Source organism: Oncorhynchus mykiss, chromosome 6 (assembly GCF_013265735.2).
Source record: "Oncorhynchus mykiss isolate Arlee chromosome 6, USDA_OmykA_1.1, whole genome shotgun sequence".
NCBI classification, from domain to species: domain Eukaryota; kingdom Metazoa; phylum Chordata; class Actinopteri; order Salmoniformes; family Salmonidae; genus Oncorhynchus; species Oncorhynchus mykiss.
This window is the reverse complement of record NC_048570.1, coordinates 72,855,017-72,874,945: the sequence shown is the minus strand read 5'-3', so window position 1 is coordinate 72,874,945 and position 19,929 is coordinate 72,855,017. Positions and strand designations below refer to the sequence as shown.

The window sequence follows — 19,929 nt, the reverse complement described above, 5'->3', positions numbered from 1 at the left end:
TGGTTCATCCTTGGGAGCAATTTCCAAACGCCTGAAGGTACCACCTTCATCTGTACAAACAATAGTACGCAAGTATAAACACCATGGGACCATGCAGCTGTCACACCACTCAGGAAGGAGACGCGTTCTGTCTCCTAGAGATGAACGTACTTTGGTGAGAAAACTGCAAATCAATCCCAGAACAACAGCAAAGGACCTTGTGAAGATGCTGGAGGAAACAGGTACAAAAATATCAATATCCACAGGAAAAAAGTATATTGACATAACCTGAAAGGTCGCTCATCAAGGAAGAAGCCACTGCTCCAAAACCGCCATAAAAAAGCCAGACTACGGTTTACAACTGCACATGGAGACAAAGATCGTAATTTTTGGAGAAATGTCCTCTGGTCTGATGAAACAGAAATATAACTGTTTGGCCATAATGACCATTGTTATGTTTGGAGGAAAAAGGAGGAGGCTTGCAAGCCAAAGAATACCATCCCAACCGTGAAGCACGGGGCTGGCAGCATCATGTTGTGGGGGTGCTTTGCTGCAGGAGGGACTGGTGCACTTCACAAAATAGATGGCTCATGAGGCAAAAAAATAGTGGATATATTGAAGCAACATCTCAAGACAACAGTCAGGAAGTTAAAGCTTCATCGCAAATGGGTCTTCCAAATTGACAATGACCCCAAGCATACTTCCAAAGTTGTGGCAAGGACAACAAAGTCAAGGTATTGGAGTGGCCATCACAAAGCCCTGATCTCAATCCTATAGAAAATGTGTGGGCAGAACTGAAAAAGCGTGAGAGCAAGGGAGGCCTACAAACCTGACTCAGTTACACCAGCTCTGTCAGGAGGAATGGGCCAAAATTCACCCAACTTATTGTGGGAAGCTTGGCTACACAAAACGTTTGACCCAAATTAAATTTAAAGGCAATGCTACCAAATACTAACTGAGTGTATGTAAACTAATGACCCAATGGGAATGTGATGAAAGAAATAAAAGCAGAAATAAATAATTCTTATTATTCTGACATTTCACATTCTTAAAATAAAAGTGGTGATCCTAACTGACCTAAGACAGGGAATTTTTACTAGGATTAAATGTCAGGAATTGTGAAAAAACTGAGTTTAAATGTATTTGGCTAAGGTGTATGTACAGTGGGGCAAAAAAGTATTTAGTCAGCCACCAATTGTGCAAGTTCCCCCACTTATAAAGATGAGACGCCTGTAATTTTCATCATTAGGTACACTTCAACTATGACAGACAAAATGAGAAAAAAATCCAGAAAATCACATTGTAGGATTTTTTATGAATTTATTTGTAAATGATGGTGGATAATAAGTATTTGGTCAATAACAAAAGTTTCTCAATACTTTGTTATATACCCTTTGTTGGCAATGACAGAGGTCAAACGTTTTCTGTAAGTCTTCACAAGGTTTTCACACACTGTTGCTGGTATTTTGGCCCATTCCTCCATGCAGATCTCCACTAGAGCAGTGATGTTTTGGGGCTGTTGCTGGGCAACACGGACTTTCAACTCCCTCAAGATTTTCTATGGGGTTGAGAACTGGAGACTGGCTAGGCCACTCCAGGACCTTGAAATGCTTCTTACGAAGCCACTCCTTCGTTGCCCGGGCAGTGTGTTTGGGATCATTGTCATGCTGAAAGACCCAGCCACGTTTCATCTTCAATGCCCTTGCTGATGGAAGGAGGTTTTCACTCAAAATCTCACGATACATGGCCCCATTCATTCTTTCCTTTACACGGATCAGTCGTCCTGGACCCTTTGCAGAAAAACAGCCCCAAAGCATGATGTTTCGACCCCCATGCTTCACAGTAGGTATGGTGTTCTTTGGACGCAACTCAGCATTCTTTGTCCTCCAAACACGACAAGTTGAGTTTTTAACCAAAAAGTTATATTTTGGTTTCATCTGACCATATGACATTCTCCCAATCTTCTTCTGGATCATCCAAATGCTCTCTAGCAAACTTCAGACGGGCCTGGACATGCACTGGCTTAACCAGGGGGACACGCCTGGCACTGCAGGATTTGAGTCCCTGGCGGCGTAGTGTGTTACTGATGGTAGGCTTTGTTACTTTGGTCCCAGCTCTCTGCAGGTCATTCACTAGGTCCCCCTGTGTGGTTCTGGGATTCTTGCGTGGAGCCCCAGATCGCTGGAGATTATCAGTGGTCTTGTATGTCTTCCATTTCCTAATAATTGCTCCCACAGTTGATTTCTTCAAACCAAGCTGCCTACCTATTGCAGATTCAGTCTTCCCAGCCTGGTGCAGGTCTACAATTTTGTTTCTGGTGTCCTTTGACAGCTCTTTGGTCTTGGCCATAGTGGAGTTTGGAGTGTGACTGTTTGAGGTTGTGGACAGGTGTCTTTTATACTGATAACAAGTTCAAATAGGTGCCATTAATACAGGTAACAAGTGGAGGACAGAGAAGCCTCTTAAAGAAGAAGTTACAGGTCTGTGCGAGCCAGAAATCTTGCTTGTTTGTAGGTGACCAAGTACTTATTTTCCACCATAATTTGCAAATAAATTCATTAAAAATCCTACAATGTGGTTTTCTGGATTTTCTTCTCATTATGTCTGTCATAGTTGAAGTGTTGATGAAAATTACAGGCCTCTCATCTTTTTAAGTGGGAGAACTTGCACAATTGGTGGCTGACTAAATACTTTTGACTTCAACTGTAGAACATTCATCCAGTGTCATCACCTGCCAACTCAGTGCATGAATGAGGTTTGATTAATTGATACTTCCCTCAGTGCACTTCACCAGGACTCCGCTACCTTATTCTATCACCTTCCCCAACAGAGCATCTGACCAGGACCCCTACAATCTAATTTTATCTACAGGAAACTTCCAGTCATCCCATCCAACACACAAAGGAAACCCAGACAGACATGGACAGTGTATCTATTATATTCACAGACCTTGTTGAGTCCCTCCATCACCATGTGAGGCATGTGCTCGTTTAGCATGGCAGGGGAGATGATGACCTCGTTGAAAGACTTGTTATCCCCCCAGAGAGCTGAGTAGGTGGGCTCCTCCTGTCCACAGCTACACACAGAGAGAGGGGCATGCTAAATTATATACGCAGCAAAATGATGTATGCATGCACATTTATACCAAAAGTAATGTCTGCGTAAAGCCAGTCTTTTCCCTCGTACAGTTTCTATCCAATTAGCATAAAACATGTCACCCTAGATGTGTACTAAACTGACTGGTAGTATACACTGTCCTCACCCACCTGGAAGAAAGGAATGCATGTGAGGATGCTGTTCATCAACTACAATACCGCTAAGCTCACCACAAAGCTCTCCGCCTTGGGACTGAACTCCTCCCTATGCAACTGGGTGCTGGACTTCCTGACGGGCTGCCCCCAGGTGGTGAAGGTAGGCAACATCACCTCCTTCACACTGATCCTTAACACGGGAGCCCCACAAGCGTGCATCCTCAGTCCCCTACTGTACTCCCTGTATACCCGCGACCGGGTGGCCTCACAGTCCCAACTCCATCATCAAGTTACTGATGTGACAAGACGGTCTACAGAGAGGAGGCAGGCATTCTTACGGCGTGGTGCCAGGTAAACAACAAATCCCTCAACATCAGCAAAACAAAGGAGCTGGTTGTGGACTTCAGGAGGAACCAGGCTGAGCACGCTCCCATCCTCATCAACAGGGCCGCCCTGGAGACGGTCAAAAAAAAGTTCATCGGCATAAACATCTCCAAGAAGCTGAAATGGTCAAACCACACAGATACCGTGGTGAATATGCTTCAGCGCATAAAGCGGCGGAAAGGATAATTGGTATAGATCAAGAATCAGCCACCAACCTGCACACAAAAACCCATCCTCCTAAAACTTGAAAGCATTTTACAGGACACTACTCATCCCCTTCACTCAAAACAGATAGATATGGGACTCTTTCATTCCAACAGCCATTAGGCTGTATAATAGATAGTCTGTTGGTCCCTCCAGTATACAGCATATTGCACTTTCATTTTAAACGTGTAGCTATAGCACTTTGAATTAATTATTTTGTGTAGTTTCATGTTTTATGTAAAGTATTTTTAAGCAGATGACCAAACAAATTTCCCCCTAGTGGGATAATAAAGTTGATCGTAATCTCTGAAGGAGGCACGACAGCAACTCTTCAACCTCAAGAGGCTGAAGAAATTTGGCCTGTCCCCGAGGGCCCTCAGTGTTCTTTAGGAGCACCATCGAGAGCATACGGTTGGGCTGCATCACAGCCTGGTACGGCAACTCCGCCGCCGCTGACAGCAAGGCTCTACAGAGGGTGGTACGCTCAGTCGAACGCACCATTGGGTGCACACTGCCTGCCCTCCAGGACACCTACAACACAAGGTGTCACAGGAAGGCCAAGAAGATCATCATGGACCTCAGCCACCCGAGACACGGCCTGTTCTCCCTGATTTCAACAATCAATATAGGTGCATCATGGCAAAAACTGACAGACTGGCCAATAGCTTCTAACCTCAGATCATCAGGCTGCTGAATAGCCACCAATAGGCTGCTACCTGCTCCCCCTGTCCCTCTCCTGCCCTCGGACTTCATTTGACCTCCACCGCAACAGACATTTATCCTCCCCCCTGCCCCCCCTCAACCCACAATGGACATTTATCATTGTTACTCACTCTATAGAGAAGTATCCTTGTTTATACACTTCACTACTTTTAACTGCAGCAGCTGTATATCATTTAAAACTAGCTGTAAATGTGTGTATACACTACAGTTCAAAAGTTTGGGGTCATTTAGAAATGAGAAATGAAGGCTATTCTATGTGAGAAATTGCCAAGAAACTGAAGATCTCGTACCATGCTGTATACTACCTTCACAGAACAGCGCAAACTGGCTCCAACCAGAATAGAAAGAGTGGGAGGCCCCAGTGCACAACTGAGCAAGAGGACAAGTACATTAGAGTGTCTAGTTTGAGAAACAGACGCCTCACAGAACAAGAATAGACTGACGAGTTTCATAAGAAAGTAATTTGTTTCTGGCCATTTTGAACCTGTAATCGAACTCACAAATGCTGATTACTCAACTAGTCTAAAGGCCAGTTTTATTGCTTCTTAAATCAGAACAACAATTTTCAGCTGTGCCAACATAATTGCAAAAGTTTTTTTATGATCAATTAGCCTTTTAAAATGATCAACTTGGATTAGCTGGCACAACGTTCCATTGGAACACAAGTGTGATAGTTGCTGATAATGGGCCTCTGTACACCTATATAGATACTTTAAAAAAATAAATGTGCCGTTTCCAGCAACAATAGTAATTTGCAACATTAACAATGTTTACACTGTACATCTGATCAATTTGATGATATTTTAATAGACAAAACATGTGCTTTCCTTTCAAAAACAAGGACATTTCTAAATGACCCCAAACTTTTGAACGGTAGTGTATATACAGTATATGCTGTCCGGTGATCTTTTTCTATTCTATTTTTTTACTTTTTATTACTACTATATTAGTATTACTACTAATATTATTTGTACTATTGTTTCACTCACTTCTCTTTGACCTGCATTGTTGGTCAGAGGATTCCACAGTACCCTGAAATGAAATCTGTGACCCTGTGAATGTGACAAACTTTCTTGTGCCATCATTGTAATGCCAGGGCTCTTACCATGTCTCTGAGGGGTGGTTGTGGACCACGTGGATGACCTTGCCCGGGGGGTAGAGAGGGGTGGAGGCTGACAGGGCGATGCTGAGATCACTGGGATGCAGCCAGAGACGGGTGCTGGGGGGCACGGGGGCTGTCTGGGGCTGGGGGCCATCGTCCACAGGCAGCTCGGACTTAGGAATGCACTTAGTTCCCCCTGCAATGATCCTCCACTGGCAGGGAGATATCAGCAGTTACAACCTATACTGATAGCAGTTAGAGCACAGTGTTGATGCTTCCTTTCTGTAGAATATACAGGGTTTGATCACACACACACAGTTTGCTATCTAATTAGAAATACATGCGCTACCTTTGGCTTGTCGCTCTTCTGTAAGACTTCCAGCAGGTGGCGCCGAAACCCCTCCAACTGAGAGAGACCAATCCTATGAGACAAACAGGTGAGAAATGAGTACAGCTGTACATCATGACATACGATACTTGAAATAGGTGGGGTTTCTACATAGATGACATACCTTGGGACAAGGTCCTTTCCCAAAACGACAGAAGTGACAAACTCTTTGGAGTACTCCATGGCATCCTCACTAGAAACAAAATGATGAGGAGAGTCAAATCAAATGTTATTGGTCACATACACATATTTAGCAGATGTTACAGCGGGTGAAGCGAAATGCTTGTCAGAGACACAAAAAGAGAAAGAGGATGTGAAAAAAGGAAGAGCGGGTCAGAAAAACTAAGTGTTCGTCTAGTAAGAGTGTGATGTGTACTCTCTTTCCCTCCGTCACCACTGAAACTGTTGCTGCTGAATTTCCAGCCAGACGTTTTCCACACACAAAAATCACGAGTCTGATCTCATTCCAGCTAAATAATTCAACATCTCTCCACAGCAAACGTCGATGTGTAGAGGCATCAAGGCCCGCGATGAGTTGCCCTTCGATAAAAAGCATCCAAGATAGACAGCGGCGTCATAAACGGGATTGGGATCCAATCAATATCAATAGATGAGATCAGAGACAAACAGGCTAGATCACGAGTCACGACTGACAAATATGAAGAAAAAAGATTTCAGCACAGAAAACACTGGTGTATACAGAGATGATGCTTCTGAGTTCCCTGCTTTATGCTATAATCTAGAAACTGGAGGACTTGACAAAAGGCCTCTACCTCATCTGATCAGCACAGATAATCTAGAACCAGTTCTAAACACAAATGACCTTCTCAGAACAGCACTGGACAGGCAGAGCACTGGAACATGTCCTATGTTCACACAACCTCTCTCACCATGATTTACATTGCAAATCCAGTTTGAGGCGACTGGCCGCTTTATAGAGGTTATTCTACTTTGCCACAAGGCAAAAAAAAACAAGCCCCATAATAGAGCCAAATATCTACTGAAAGAAACAAGCCCCATAATAGAGCCTAATGTCTACTGAAAGAAACAAGCCCCATAATAGAGCCTAATATCTACTGAAAGAAACAAGCCCCATAATAGAGCCTAATATCTACTGAAAGAAACGAGCCCATAATAGAGCCTAATATCTACTGAAAGAAACAAGCCCCATAATAGAGCCTAATATCTACTGAAAGAAACGAGCCCATAATAGAGCCTAATATCTACTGAAAGAAACAAGCCCCATAATAGAGCCTAATATCTACTGAAAGAAACAAGCCCCATAATAGAGCCTAATATCTACTGAAAGAAACAAGCCCCATAATAGAGCCTAATATCTACTGAAAGAAACAAGCCCCATAACAGAGCCTAACATCTACTGAAAGAAACGAGCCCATAATAGAGCCTAACATCTACTGAAAGAAACAAGCCCCATAATAGAGCCTAATATCTACTGAAAGAAACAAGCCCCATAATAGAGCCTAACATCTACTGAAAGATGGACATGTTACACAGTGATCTTATGACTGTTGAAGGTGAGACGTTTCAGTGTGCGTGTTTAGAGTATTATTGGTAATTTCTTTCTCAATACAATTCCAGGCTATACAAGCAATGGGATATGGATGTCTGATGCAAAGCTCTCTTGATCCGAGTAGGTCTTGGTGCTTTCTGTCCTGTTGCAATAGCTATAAGTGGCTACAAGCAATGGGCCGAGCAACTACATCTACCTGATGAAGGCCATATTTACCTCAGAAGGCCACCTGGTGGAGAGTAGGAGTAGCACTGCAGTGTGGGGTACTGGGGACGGAGCAGGAATGACAGGATGGCTGCAGTACCAGCACCAAGGGAGTGTCCCACTATCACCAGCCCGTAGTGCATGGTTCCCTTACCCTGAGAAAAACATTCGGATTAGACTTGTATACACACACACACACCCTTCAATCTTCTATTTCTTCTAATGCTCTGTTCCCATGAAAGTGTTAGTTATGCAAACCTATTACATTTCAAACAATATGCACAAATCCTTTCAACCACACTCCACACTGAGACATATGCACATATTCATCACTCATGTACCAAATCTCTTCCAAAGGCTTGTGACAAGATCATTTCCTGCTCCAGTTTCTTCTTAATGTACTCTGCTGAGTAAACCATCCCCTGAGAGAGGAAGAGAAGGAGGGAGGGAATAGGGGAGAGAGAGAGAGAGAGGCAGACTAATATTCCATTCATTTTTTCTTCGCTTCAGCATCTTTATTAAATCATTTTAATATCCACTCATTTTACATCTATAAATCATTCCACTTTTGAGAAGTGAAATGGCCCCTGTGCTTTGGGAGCTCTGGACCCTGATCTCTCTTTTGAAGAACATATCAAGACCATTTCAAGGACAGCTTTTTTCCATCTACGTAACATTGCAAAAATCAGAAACTTTCTGTCCAAAAATGATGCAGAAAAATTAATCCATGCTTTTGTCACTTCTAGGTTAGACTACTGCAATGCTCTACTTTCCGGCTACCCGGATAAAGCACTAAATAAACTCCAGTGCTAGCCTCCCTACACTGGCTTCCTGTCAAAGCAAGGGCTGATTTCAAGGTTTTACTGCTAACCTACAAAGCATTACATGGGCTTGCTCCTACCTATCGCTCTGATTTGGTCCTGCCGTACATACCTACACGTACGCTACGGTCACAAGACGCAGGCCTCCTAATTGTCCCTAGAATTTCTAAGCAAACTGCTGGAGGCAGGGCTTTCTCCTATAGAGCTCCATTTTTTATGGAACGGTCTGCCTACCCATGTCAGAGACGCAAACTCGGTCTCAACCTTTAAGTCTTTACTGAAGACTCATCTCTTCAGTGGGTCATATGATTGAGTGTAGTCTGGCCCAGGAGTGGGAAGGTGAACGGAAAGGCTCTGGCGCAACGAACCGCCCTTGCCGTCTCTGCCTGGCCGGTTCCCCTCTTTCCACTGGGATTCTCTGCCTCTAACCCTATTACAGGGGCTGAGTCACTGGCTTACTGGGGCTCTCTCATACCGTCCCTGGGAGGGGTGCGTCACCTGAGTGGGTTGAGTCACGGATGTGATCCTCCTGTCTGGGTTGGCGTGCGCGCCCCCCCCCCCCTTGGGTTGTGCCGTGGCGAAGATCTTTGTGGGCTATACTCAGCCTTGTCTCAGGATGGTAAGTTGGTGGTTGAAGATATCCCTCTAGTGGTGTGGGGGCTGTGCTTTGGCAAAGTGGGTGGGGTTATATCCTTCCTGTTTGGCCCTGTCCGGGGGTGTCCTCGGATGGGGCCACAGTGTCTCCTGACCCCTCCTGTCTTAGCCTCCAGTATTTATGCTGCAGTAGTTTATGTGTTGTGGGGGCTAGGGTCAGTTTGTTATATCTGGAGTACTTCTCCTGTCCTATTCGGTGTCCTGTGTGAATTTAAGTGTGCTCTCTCTAATTCTCTCTTTCTTTCTCTCTCTCGGAGGACCTGAGCCCTAGGACCATGCCTCAGGACTACCTGACATGATGACTCCTTGCTGTCCCCAGTCCATCTGGCCGTGCTGCTGCTCCAGTTTCAACTGTTCTGCCTTATTATTATTGGACCATGCTGGTCATTTATGAACATTTGAACATCTTGGCCATGTTCTGTTATAATCTCCACCGGGCACATCCAGAAGAGGACTGGCCACCCCACATAGCCTGGTTCCTCTCTAGGTTTCTTCCTAGGTTTTGGCCTTTCTAGGGAGTTTTTCCTAGCCACCGTGCTTCTACACCTGCATTGCTTGCTGTTTGGGGTTTTAGGCTGGGTTTCTATACAGCACTTTGAGATATCAGCTGAAGTGCAAAGGGCTATATAAATAAATTTGATATCTCTTGGGGATGGCTTGTAACAAAAAGGGTGAAGAGACACCCAAGGGAACCTCTGATTTGACTAGGTCTGGCTGGGTGAATGCATTCTTACCTTGTGGCCCAGCCAGTTTCCATGCTGCTCCTCCACTGGCAGACGCTCAGAGTCCCCTGTGAGATCCGTCAGGGCATCCTAACACACACACACACACGTTATGATACTACAACATGCACTTAGAGATTCTCTGGTACTTTTGTAAACTTTTTAGCCACTAGTTCTGAAAGTAGCACTCACAAGCCAAAAGTGGTCCCTGAAAACTGCGTACTACTTCACATGTGCAGATATGTGCGCCATATCATTGCTCTCGGTCTCCCGGCAACCTCATTGGATTACACTGGGCAGGCCTATGCTAGCTGTCAGTCAGCGGCAGGTAGCCTAACAGTTAGAGCGTTGGGACAGTAACCGAAAGGTTGCTTGTTCGAATCCCCGAGTTGGAAACGTGGAAAAATCTGCCGTTCTGCCCTTGATCAAGGCAGATGTCGATTAAGGCAGCCACACGGAACCTCTCTGATTTAGTTATTGGGTTAAATATGGAAGACACATTTCAGGTGAATGAATTCAGTTGTGCCACTGACTAGGTATCCCTTTTCCCTTTCAAATGCGAGGGACTGAACTCATTGGCCAGAACTCGAATTGCTAGGGGGCTGGGCCACATTGGGGGAAATGTAGAGAAAATGGCTTGAAGGAAACAGTCGCTTTCAAACTAGGGATTTCGTGGCTAATTGAGGTGAGACAGTAATTCTGCTCATAGATTATGCATGTATGAACTACACATTGACATCTAGACCAAATCTGGAGGTTTAAAAAAATACTTTCTTAGTTGCCAGAGAATGTCTTTATTGGAGGAGGTGATAACAAAAGATGAAAGACAGGAGAGACAGAGTGTGTGTGTGTGTGTGTGTGTGAGAGAGAGAGAGAGAAAATGTGCTCCATTTCCTCAAGTAAAGAAAAATTATTTTGATGTGAGAAAAATAACCATGACATTTTAAATAGATGGGTTGACACATATTCGAGGCGAGTTCTGAATACTGCTAGCAAGTGCAACACATTCTCTTTCTGCTCCAGTTAAATAATATTCTCCTTTCCTTGGACACTTAAAGAAAAGTTCTCATAAATCGTGCTGCGGAGTATAGTGATTTTACAGTACTTGAGCAAAATTGAGCCCAGAGAATGTTCAGCCAACAAGAGAGAAGGTGTGTGAGTTCAGTTGAAGACGGAGACTTCATGGGAATTTGACGTCATAGAACTGTGAGGAATTTAACTTCACTGAAAGTGGTTGTACTGCATAACATTGTATTGTGCTCCATGATTGACTGATTTGGACTTGTGACTTTCTGGTCATTCACTTGTGAGTCATCGTCTGCATCCCAAATAGCACCTTTTGGCCTATATAGTGGACTGTGTAGGTTGTTGCAGTCTTTTTGGTAGGTGCCATCACCCTCTCTCTCTTTTTAAACACTACATGTACAACTTTCGACCAGAAGCTCTTGTCAAAAGTGTTGCAATATATAGGGAATAGGTTGCCATTTGGGACACGACCATGGCAGTTTGATGACTCTCTGGTCAGTCACTTGTGAGTCATTAGTTTGTCACTGTCTTACTTTGGGGGACAGGGTTCCTCGAATGCTGATGACAACTTTCTTTTTCCCATGATCCACAGCCACAAAGAAAGGTGTCTCGTAAACCTATGAAGGGGAGAGAGAGAATAGTGAGAGGTAGCAGCTAAATCTATTTATTTTGGTAACACACATCAATCAAAGGCATGCAGAAGAAACAGCCAAGGACTATAATGTTGACTTCCATCATGGAGTGTCCTGGCCTAACTCCCTCTGTGATGAGTCTGCAGAGTCCAGACCCTCCACTCTTCTGCTAGCTAGCCTGTATGGTGTGGTTTAATGGATGGAAAATCAGACTTGGCCCAGTTAATAGAGAAGTCTGCTTTACAAATCAGTCAGTGTGTTTTGAGTGCTCTCTTTCTCGCTACGGCAACGTCCCTCTGCGAACAGAAAATAATTAACAGGTGGAATATTTTGGATGTGATTTGGATAGTATTTATCCAGCCAGACGATTGGCAGTGTGATTTACTTCCCTTGGTACAGAGCAATGCAAGGTGTTATATTACATGCAAGGTGTTATATTACATATATTATTGAGGGAACTAAGTGCAATATATCAGCAAGAAGTCATTTTGAGAAACAATTCCAAGGAGAGTGATACAGCAAATTGTTGACTGACAGACAATATGACAAATCATACACCTGTTCATCTGTACTTTGCAAATTGCTTCTACTAACACTGCATGTTGTATCTTCTGTATTCTACTCATGCCTGGTAATTGTCCAGACTGACCCCTGACCTCTCAGTCTGTCACCCTTCCATTTGGTACTCACCGCGTCGTGCCAGGATGTGTAGACAACGTGGACCTGCTTCAGCTCTCTGTCCAGGAAGTGGCGGCGGATAGCCAGGACGTTACAGCCACAACAGTTATCCTCCTCCACTGTCACTGTCTGGGACAGCCTAGAGCCAGACCCTGATGTACAGCTGAGAGAGGAGGAGAAGAGAAGGAGAGAGAGAGAGAGAGGACAGACAAAGAGACGAGAGAGAGAAGAAAATGGAGAGAGGAAGAGAGAGAAAGGGGAGAGATGGAGAGATATTACTACAATAGGTCCTTAAATTGAATGTGTGAGTCTAAAACCCAAACATTTGTGTGATTCAGTGTATTTAGGTCTTTGTATCACTAGTCAAGTGGTTAGTGCGTGGGTCAGTGTTTTGTCTGAACAGTGGAGTGGAACACGCTGTGTGTCAGTGCTCTATTGTTTACCCACTGTGTCAGAGAGTGGGGTCTGACCAGAGTGTTATTGTCCCAGTGGATTACCACGTTGTCAATACTGATGAATGTGAAATGTGAAACCGGTGTAAGTGCATGGGATGGGAGGGAGGCAGGCAGACTTACTGGCAGGAGCTGGCCAGGCGGCACAGCCCACACGCAGGCTTCCTCATCAGGTACATGGGCCAGCCATACGCTGCCAGGGCAAACAGCATGTAGTAACACACCTCCTTGTACATGCCCATCTCCGTCTGAGGGACACATACACAATGTTAAAAATACAACCACAAATGGAGACAGAGGCTACACCGCTGCCTTAGATGTTCAATATCAATCCACAAACACACACTCACCGAGTTCTTAAGGTCCAGGTATTTGGTGTTGCGAGTTACAGGCATTCCAGATAAGAAGGCTAAAATGTCATTGTTGGCCTGAGGGAGAAAAACAACTATTTCACACACTAATAAGACTGTCAAACACAAACAGGCCCTCCATCTTTTACCTGTAGCCTATCCCCCCATCCCTCTCACTTTCTCTCTCCACACTGGTCCCCATCCCCTGTTACCTGGTCCAGGATGGCACCTCTGTTAGACCTCTGTCTCTGGCGAAGCAGCACCAGGCCAGCTATGATGTCGCTAGGCACAATGTCCAGATCTCTGAAGAACTCTGCAAACAGGCTGGCCACCTCGGAATACGCATCCTAACGGGAGAGAAGAGATAGAGTTTGAACCATGAAAAACCACAAGAATGGATCCCAACCACAACCATTGATTCTCACTGAATAGATTGTATCATACAGGACGTTGGGTGATGGACAGAGGAAAAATAATGATATTTCCCTCACAGACTGTGTGTCCTGGGCTCGGGTGCAGCACATGAAGAACTTCAGTCTCCTGCTCCAGCTGCTGGCTTGGCCCTCCTCTAGCCGGTGTCTGAGGAAGGGAGGTACAGCAGGATGTTACCTTAGTGTGCTGTGCTGGGTGTGGACAGAGTAGGGCAGAGAGGGTAGTAGTGTGTAGGGCAGATGGTAGTAGTGTGTAGGGAAGAGGGTACCAACCTGAGGGTGCAGGTGGTATACTCTGTAGAGATGGTAGTGTGTAGGGCAGAGGGTACCAACCTGAGGGTTTAGAGATGGTAGTGTGTAGGGCAGATCGTACCAACCTAAGGGTGTACAGACGGTAGTATGCAGGGAAGAGGGTACCAACCTAAGGATGTACAGATGGTAGTATGCAGGAATGAGGGTACCAACCTGAGGGTGTAGGTGGTGAGGTTGCGTTGGCGTCGCCGGGTGGCTTTCAGTTTGACAAATGTGCGTCCCGTGGGGTCAAAGGTACACATGAGGGTGAAGCACACGCTGAAGATCACCAGCCAATTGCACACCACAATCCCTGGGGGGAGACGGGATAGTTTTGGTATATTGTGATCTTCATAACGAACCACGCAATGGTGTAAGAAAAGCTAAACATGCCCATGGGCATTTCTACTCCATTACTTTGTTTTACAAGTCTGTCTTGTCTACAACATATTTACTCTAGTGATTGCTGCTCCCTCGTACCCCTTCTCTAACTCACCCAAAGCAAGGTTCTTGGCAGTGACATCAGAGCACGGTTGGTAGTATTGGAAAAGCCAGGCGATCCCCACCACTGCATATACCAACTCCACCAACAAGATGGCTGAAAGATAGAAAGCAGGGAGGGAAGAGAAACAACATTACTCAATATTGTGAAATTAGACAGGATACTTCAGAAAGTATTCAGACCCCTCAACTTTTTCCACATTTTGTTAAGTTACAGGACAATACCCCATAAAACAAGTTTAGAAATGGTAGCAACATTTTTGAAAAAAAAACGAAATACCTTATTTACTGTTAGCTTCTTATTTTTCAGAGTAAATAACTCATGGACACTAGAGAAGCTTTAACCAAGTTGAATCATTCCCAAAGGTTCTGTTCAGCTGTAATCAGACAGCAATACATCTCACATCACAGTTTATATACATCATACTTAAGACACTCCCTCTCTCCATCCTTAGTTTATGCCCAAGAGAAAGAAGGTAACCAGATACTAACCCTGATTACTCCCTTAAGGGGAACTGACCTCACCCCTCACCTCCTGATCTCAACCCCTCCTTCACCTAATTCACAGATATCCATCGGTCTTCCCTATATCAACACATCGCTCTCCTCTCCTCCATCAAACACATTCCAAAGCCTTCTGGGTTGCTACAGATTCTTTCTACTCAATGCTTCGTCTCTATCATTTATTTAATATCCCAATGTTCAAAGTTTAGCCGATTCCAACATTACATAAGTATTCAGAACATTTTCTATGAGACTCAAAATTGAGCACAGCTGCATCCGGTTTCCATTTATCATCCTTGAGATGTTTCTACAACTTGATTGGAGTCCACCTGTGGTAAAATCAATTGATTGGACATGATTTGGAAAAGGCACACACCTGTCTATATACGGTCCCATAGTGCATGTCAGAGCAAAAACCAAGACATGAGGTCGAAGGACATGAGCTCCGAGACAGGATTGTGTCAAGGCACAGATCTGGGGAAGAAAATCAAATAATTTCTGCAGCATTGAATGTCCAAAAACAGTGGCCTTCATCATTCTTAAATGGCAGAAGTTTGGAACCGCCAAGACCCTCCCTAGAGCTGTCCGTCCAGCTAAACTGAACAATCGGGAGAGAAGGGCCTTAGTCAAGGAGGTGACTAAGAACACAATGTTCACTCCTCTGTGGAGATGGGAGAACCATCCAGAAGGACAACCATCTCTGCAGCACTCCATCAATCAGGCATTTATGGTAGTGGCCAGATGGAAGCCACTCCTCAGTAAAAGGCACATGACAGCCCGCTTGGAGTTTGCCAAAAGGCACCTAAAAAGACTCAAACCATGAGAAGCAAGATTTTTCACCTGAATGCCAAGCGTCACTTCTGGAGGAAACCTGGCACCATCCCTACGGTGAAGCATGGGAATGTTTTTCAGTGGCAGGGACTTGGAAACTAGTCAGGATCGAGGCAAAGACGAACAGAGCAAAGTACAGAGAGATCCTTGATGAAAACCTGCTCCAGAGCGCTCAGGACCTCAGACTGGGGCGAAGGTTCACCTTCCAACAGGACGACGACCCTAAGCACACAGCCAAGACAAAGCAGGAGTGGATTCGGGACAAGTCTCAATGTCCTTGAGTGGCCCAGCCAGAGCCCGGACTTGAACCCGATCGAACTTCTCTGAAGAGACCCGAAAATAGCAGTGCAGCAACGCTCCCCATCCAACCTGATATAGCTTGAGATCTGCAGGGAATGGGAGAAACTCCCGAAATAAAGATGTGCCAAGCTTGTAGAGTCATACCCAAGAAGACTTGATGCTATGATCATTGCCAAAGGTGCTTCAACAAAGTACTGAGTAAAGGGTCTGAATACTTAAATAAAATGTAATATTTCCATTTAGATTTTTAAAAATAAATTAGTAAACATTTCTAAAAACCTGTTTTTACTTTGTCATTATGAGGGAAAAAAACAATTGAATCAGTTTAAGGAAAATACTAACATAATAAAATGTGGAAAAGTCAAGGGGTCTGAATACTTTACGAAGGCACTGTATGTTAAGCATGACATACATACAGTGGGGCAAAAAGTATTTAGTCAGCCACCAATTGTGCAAGTTCTCCCACTTAAAAAGATGAGAGGCCTGCACTTTTCATCATAGGTACACTTCAACTATGACAGACAAAATGAGAAAAAAAAATCCAGAAAATCACATTGTAGGATTTTTTATGAATTTATTTGCAAATTATGGTGGATAATAAGTATTTGGTCAATAACAAAAGTTTCTCAATACTTTGTTATATACCCTTTGTTGGCAATGACAGAGATCAAACGTTTTCTATAAGTCTTCACAAGGTTTTCACACACTGTTGCTGGTATTTTGGCCCATTCCTCCATGCAGATCTCCTCTAGAGCAGTGATGTTTTGGGGCTGTTGCTGGGCAACACAGACTTTCAACTCCCTCCAAATATTTTATATTTTTTCTGGCTAGGCCACTCCAGGACCTTGAAATGCTTCTTATGAAGCCACTCCTTTGTTGCCTGGGTGGTGTGTTTGGGATCATTGTCATGCTGAAAAACCCAGCCACGTTTCATCTTCAATGCCCTTGCTGATGGAAGGAGGTTTTCACTCAAAATCTCACGATACATGGCCCCATTCATTCTTTCCTTTACACGGATCAATCGTCCTGGTCCCTTTGCAGAAAAACAGCCCCAAAGCATGATGTTTCCACCCCCATGCTTCACAGTAGGTATGGTGTTCTTTGGATGCAACTCAGCATTCTTTGTCCTCCAAACACGACGAGTTGAATTTTTACCAAAAAGTTATATTTTGGTTTCATCTGACCATATGACATTCTCCCAATCTTCTTCTGGATCATCCAAATGCTCTCTAGCAAACTTCAGACGGGCCTGGACATGTACTGGCTTAAGCAGGGGGACACGTCTGGCACTGCAGGATTTGAGTCCCTGGCGGCGTAGTGTTACTGATGGTAGGCTTTGTTACTTTGGTCCCAGCTCTCTGCAGGTCATTCACTCTGGGATTTTTGCTCACCGTTCTTGTGATCATTTTGACCCCACGGGGTGAGACCTTGCGTGGAGCCCCAGATCGATGGAGATTATCAGTGGTCTTGTATGTCTTCCATTTCCTAATAATTGCTCCCACAGTTGATTTCTTCAAACCAAGCTGCTTACCTATTGCAGATTCAGTCTGGTGCAGGTCTACAATTTTGTTTCTGGTGTCCTTTGACAGCTCTTTGGTCTTGGCCATAGTGGAGTTTGGAGTGTGACTGTTTGAGGTTGTGGACAGGTGTCTTTTATACTGATAACAAGTTCAAACAGGTGCCATTAATACAGGTAACAAGTGGAGGACAGAGGAGCCTCTTAAAGATGGTCTGTGAGAGCCAGAAATCTTGCTTGTTTGTAGGTGACCAAATACTTAATTTTCCACCATAATTTGCAAATAAATTCATAAAAAAATCCTACAATGTGATTTTCTGGATTTTTTCCCCTCATTTTGTCTGTCATAGTTGAAGTGTACCTATGATGAAAATTACAGGCCTCATCTTTTTAAGTGGGAGAACTTGTACAATTGGTGGCTGACTAAATACTTTTTTGCCCCGCTGTACATACATATATATAGTGTGTCTGTGATAACATGCTGGTGTGACTTACCTAGTCGTATGTAGATGACATATTGCACAGCTTCTCTGGGTTGTGTGTAGAGGATGCTGCCTCTCATACTCAGCCATATGATGGCGCTCTCACAGATCAGGCAGCTGACCAAGATGCCCAGGTACCCCCAGCCATGGTCCACCAGGGTGACCGAGCAGGACTGGTCCGAGCCATAGGGCAGGCCGAACAGAACCACAGACAGAACCACCAGCCTGGGAGGGGGAGGGAGGGGCATGGTCCCACAGATGACACACCCATGGTTCAGACAACATTTTTTGGTGGTAAATATTCCATCTCATATACAGCTTCATACTTTTAGCTTGGTGAGGGGACTCCGGACCACAGACAGACACAGGAACATACACTCACAGAGAAAAACATCAAAACGCAGTACTCACCAGATGCAGTGCAGTAGAAAGAGGAAGAGGGCGGGCAGCACTAGGTCATCACTGCCAACTGACCAGCGCCGCCGAAACATCACCATACCAGGCATCACTGCCCTGTGAGGGAGAGAGGAAGAAAAGCACATTGACACAAATCTTCACAACCTTGAACAAAAGAGCGCTTAAAATAGTGGTTTAACACACACCCTTGGCTTTAACAAATCCTGCCCACAGTACCCAGCATCGCTGCCCTCTGAGAAAGCAAGAGAGGACGAGAAATAAAAAAAAGCAATGTCCACATCATGGCGTGATCAAAAGGCCATACTCTTTCCCCACTGACCTAACTTTCATAATAGCCAAGACTTCCTCAAAGCTCTGCAGCATCAGTCAGACTACAGCAGAACTATCAGTACGCTCTGTTTCTTCTCACAATGAAACTCTCCAGATGGAAAGAGAGAGGTGAAATGGAAATATGGAGGTAAAGAGAGTGTGAGAGGGAGACAGTGGGATAATGGCTAAGATAGTTTATGTGGATAATGTGGCCCAGGTAATGAGAGAGGACTTGTTTTATTGGGTCTGTTTGTTACCATATGCTCTGGTAACGTGAACACCCCTTTTCATTCTTCCCTTCATCCAAAAAGGGCAGTCTAAAACAAGTAAAAAGTGCCTTAGGCCTAAATTGAACTGAAGTAAAAGAGAGGGAGAGCGTGAGGGATCTGGAGAGGTGGCTAGCCTTAGCTTATAGTGGTATTCCGTTAGCATATTTGGTCAAAACAGAAGCAAAGTCCACTGTCACAAAACACATGGGTAGCAGATGGTTAAAACCGTGGAAGGAACGCCTAGTGTAACAGTGTACCAAGTTTGTGACTCATTTTTATAGAGAATTTAAATCAAGCGTGGGGGCAGGGATCCTAAAACTGGATAAAGTTGGCAACTACATATTCCATGATTTTCAAGACAACTATGTCTAGTGTATGCTTCAATAAAGGCCGGCTAAACACAGTGTTACAGGTCTATATGGTCTCACTACAGGTTAGGACAACATTACTGCTCTGCCACCCCGGTCGCCGGCTGCCACATGGCTTCCTGTGGGTGTGACTCACATTATAGAGAAGAGGGAAGGAGGGGAACGAGAGAAGAGGGGAAAAAAAGGAATAAGAGTAAATCCCTTGTCATTTAGGCCAAAACAAAATTAGATTAATGAAATATAGCAGGTGCCACAATGTAGGAGGTCTGTCCTCCACCACTTGAGACAGTGACGTCATCACTCCAAACCCTCCTCTCCTCCAGGCCGTGTGTTATAGCCTAGATACAGGTTGCAGTCCCCATGGGGATCTTACCAGTGGAACACACTACCACTAATTGGAAAGTCTATATTAATAGGATCAGTGAAGCAGCACACTCTCCCATACCAATAAGCCCATGTGTTTTTATTGAATCTGATTAGGCCTAGATTTAGAAAAGTCTGGGACAGGTATTGACGGAGGAGAAGGCTCCCGGGTGGCGCAGCAGTCTAAGGCACTGCATCCCAGTGTGTCACTACAGACACCCTGGTTCGAATCCAGGCTGTATCACA

At 44.6% G+C, this 19,929-nt stretch overlaps 1 protein-coding gene across 5 annotated transcripts in view; it reads right to left on the bottom strand.

Moving 5' to 3' along the window:
* The window catches only part of LOC110526536 (diacylglycerol lipase-alpha), a 52,055-nt gene that overhangs the window by 9,093 nt on the left and 23,033 nt on the right, over positions 1–19,929 (bottom strand). For 4 of the 5 annotated variants that reach the window (XM_036980920.1, XM_021607583.2, XM_036980919.1 and 1 more), the window contains 18 exons: positions 18,369–18,470; positions 17,971–18,182; positions 14,320–14,421; positions 13,998–14,136; positions 13,806–13,865; positions 13,593–13,680; positions 13,314–13,448; positions 13,102–13,179; positions 12,875–12,999; positions 12,312–12,462; positions 11,523–11,606; positions 9,976–10,053; positions 8,108–8,188; positions 7,779–7,921; positions 6,156–6,224; positions 5,993–6,065; positions 5,647–5,855; positions 2,929–3,055 (listed from right to left, as the gene is read on the bottom strand). In XM_036980920.1, coding sequence (XP_036836815.1) covers positions 2,929–3,055; positions 5,647–5,855; positions 5,993–6,065; positions 6,156–6,224; positions 7,779–7,921; positions 8,108–8,188; positions 9,976–10,053; positions 11,523–11,606; positions 12,312–12,462; positions 12,875–12,999; positions 13,102–13,179; positions 13,314–13,448; positions 13,593–13,680; positions 13,806–13,865; positions 13,998–14,136; positions 14,320–14,421; positions 17,971–18,182; positions 18,369–18,463 — 2,049 coding nt within the window. In that variant the 5' untranslated portion in view covers positions 18,464–18,470. The remainder of the gene's footprint in view (positions 1–2,928; positions 3,056–5,646; positions 5,856–5,992; positions 6,066–6,155; positions 6,225–7,778; positions 7,922–8,107; positions 8,189–9,975; positions 10,054–11,522; positions 11,607–12,311; positions 12,463–12,874; positions 13,000–13,101; positions 13,180–13,313; positions 13,449–13,592; positions 13,681–13,805; positions 13,866–13,997; positions 14,137–14,319; positions 14,422–17,970; positions 18,183–18,368; positions 18,471–19,929) is intronic. The other variant, XM_021607585.2, reaches the window with a different exon arrangement.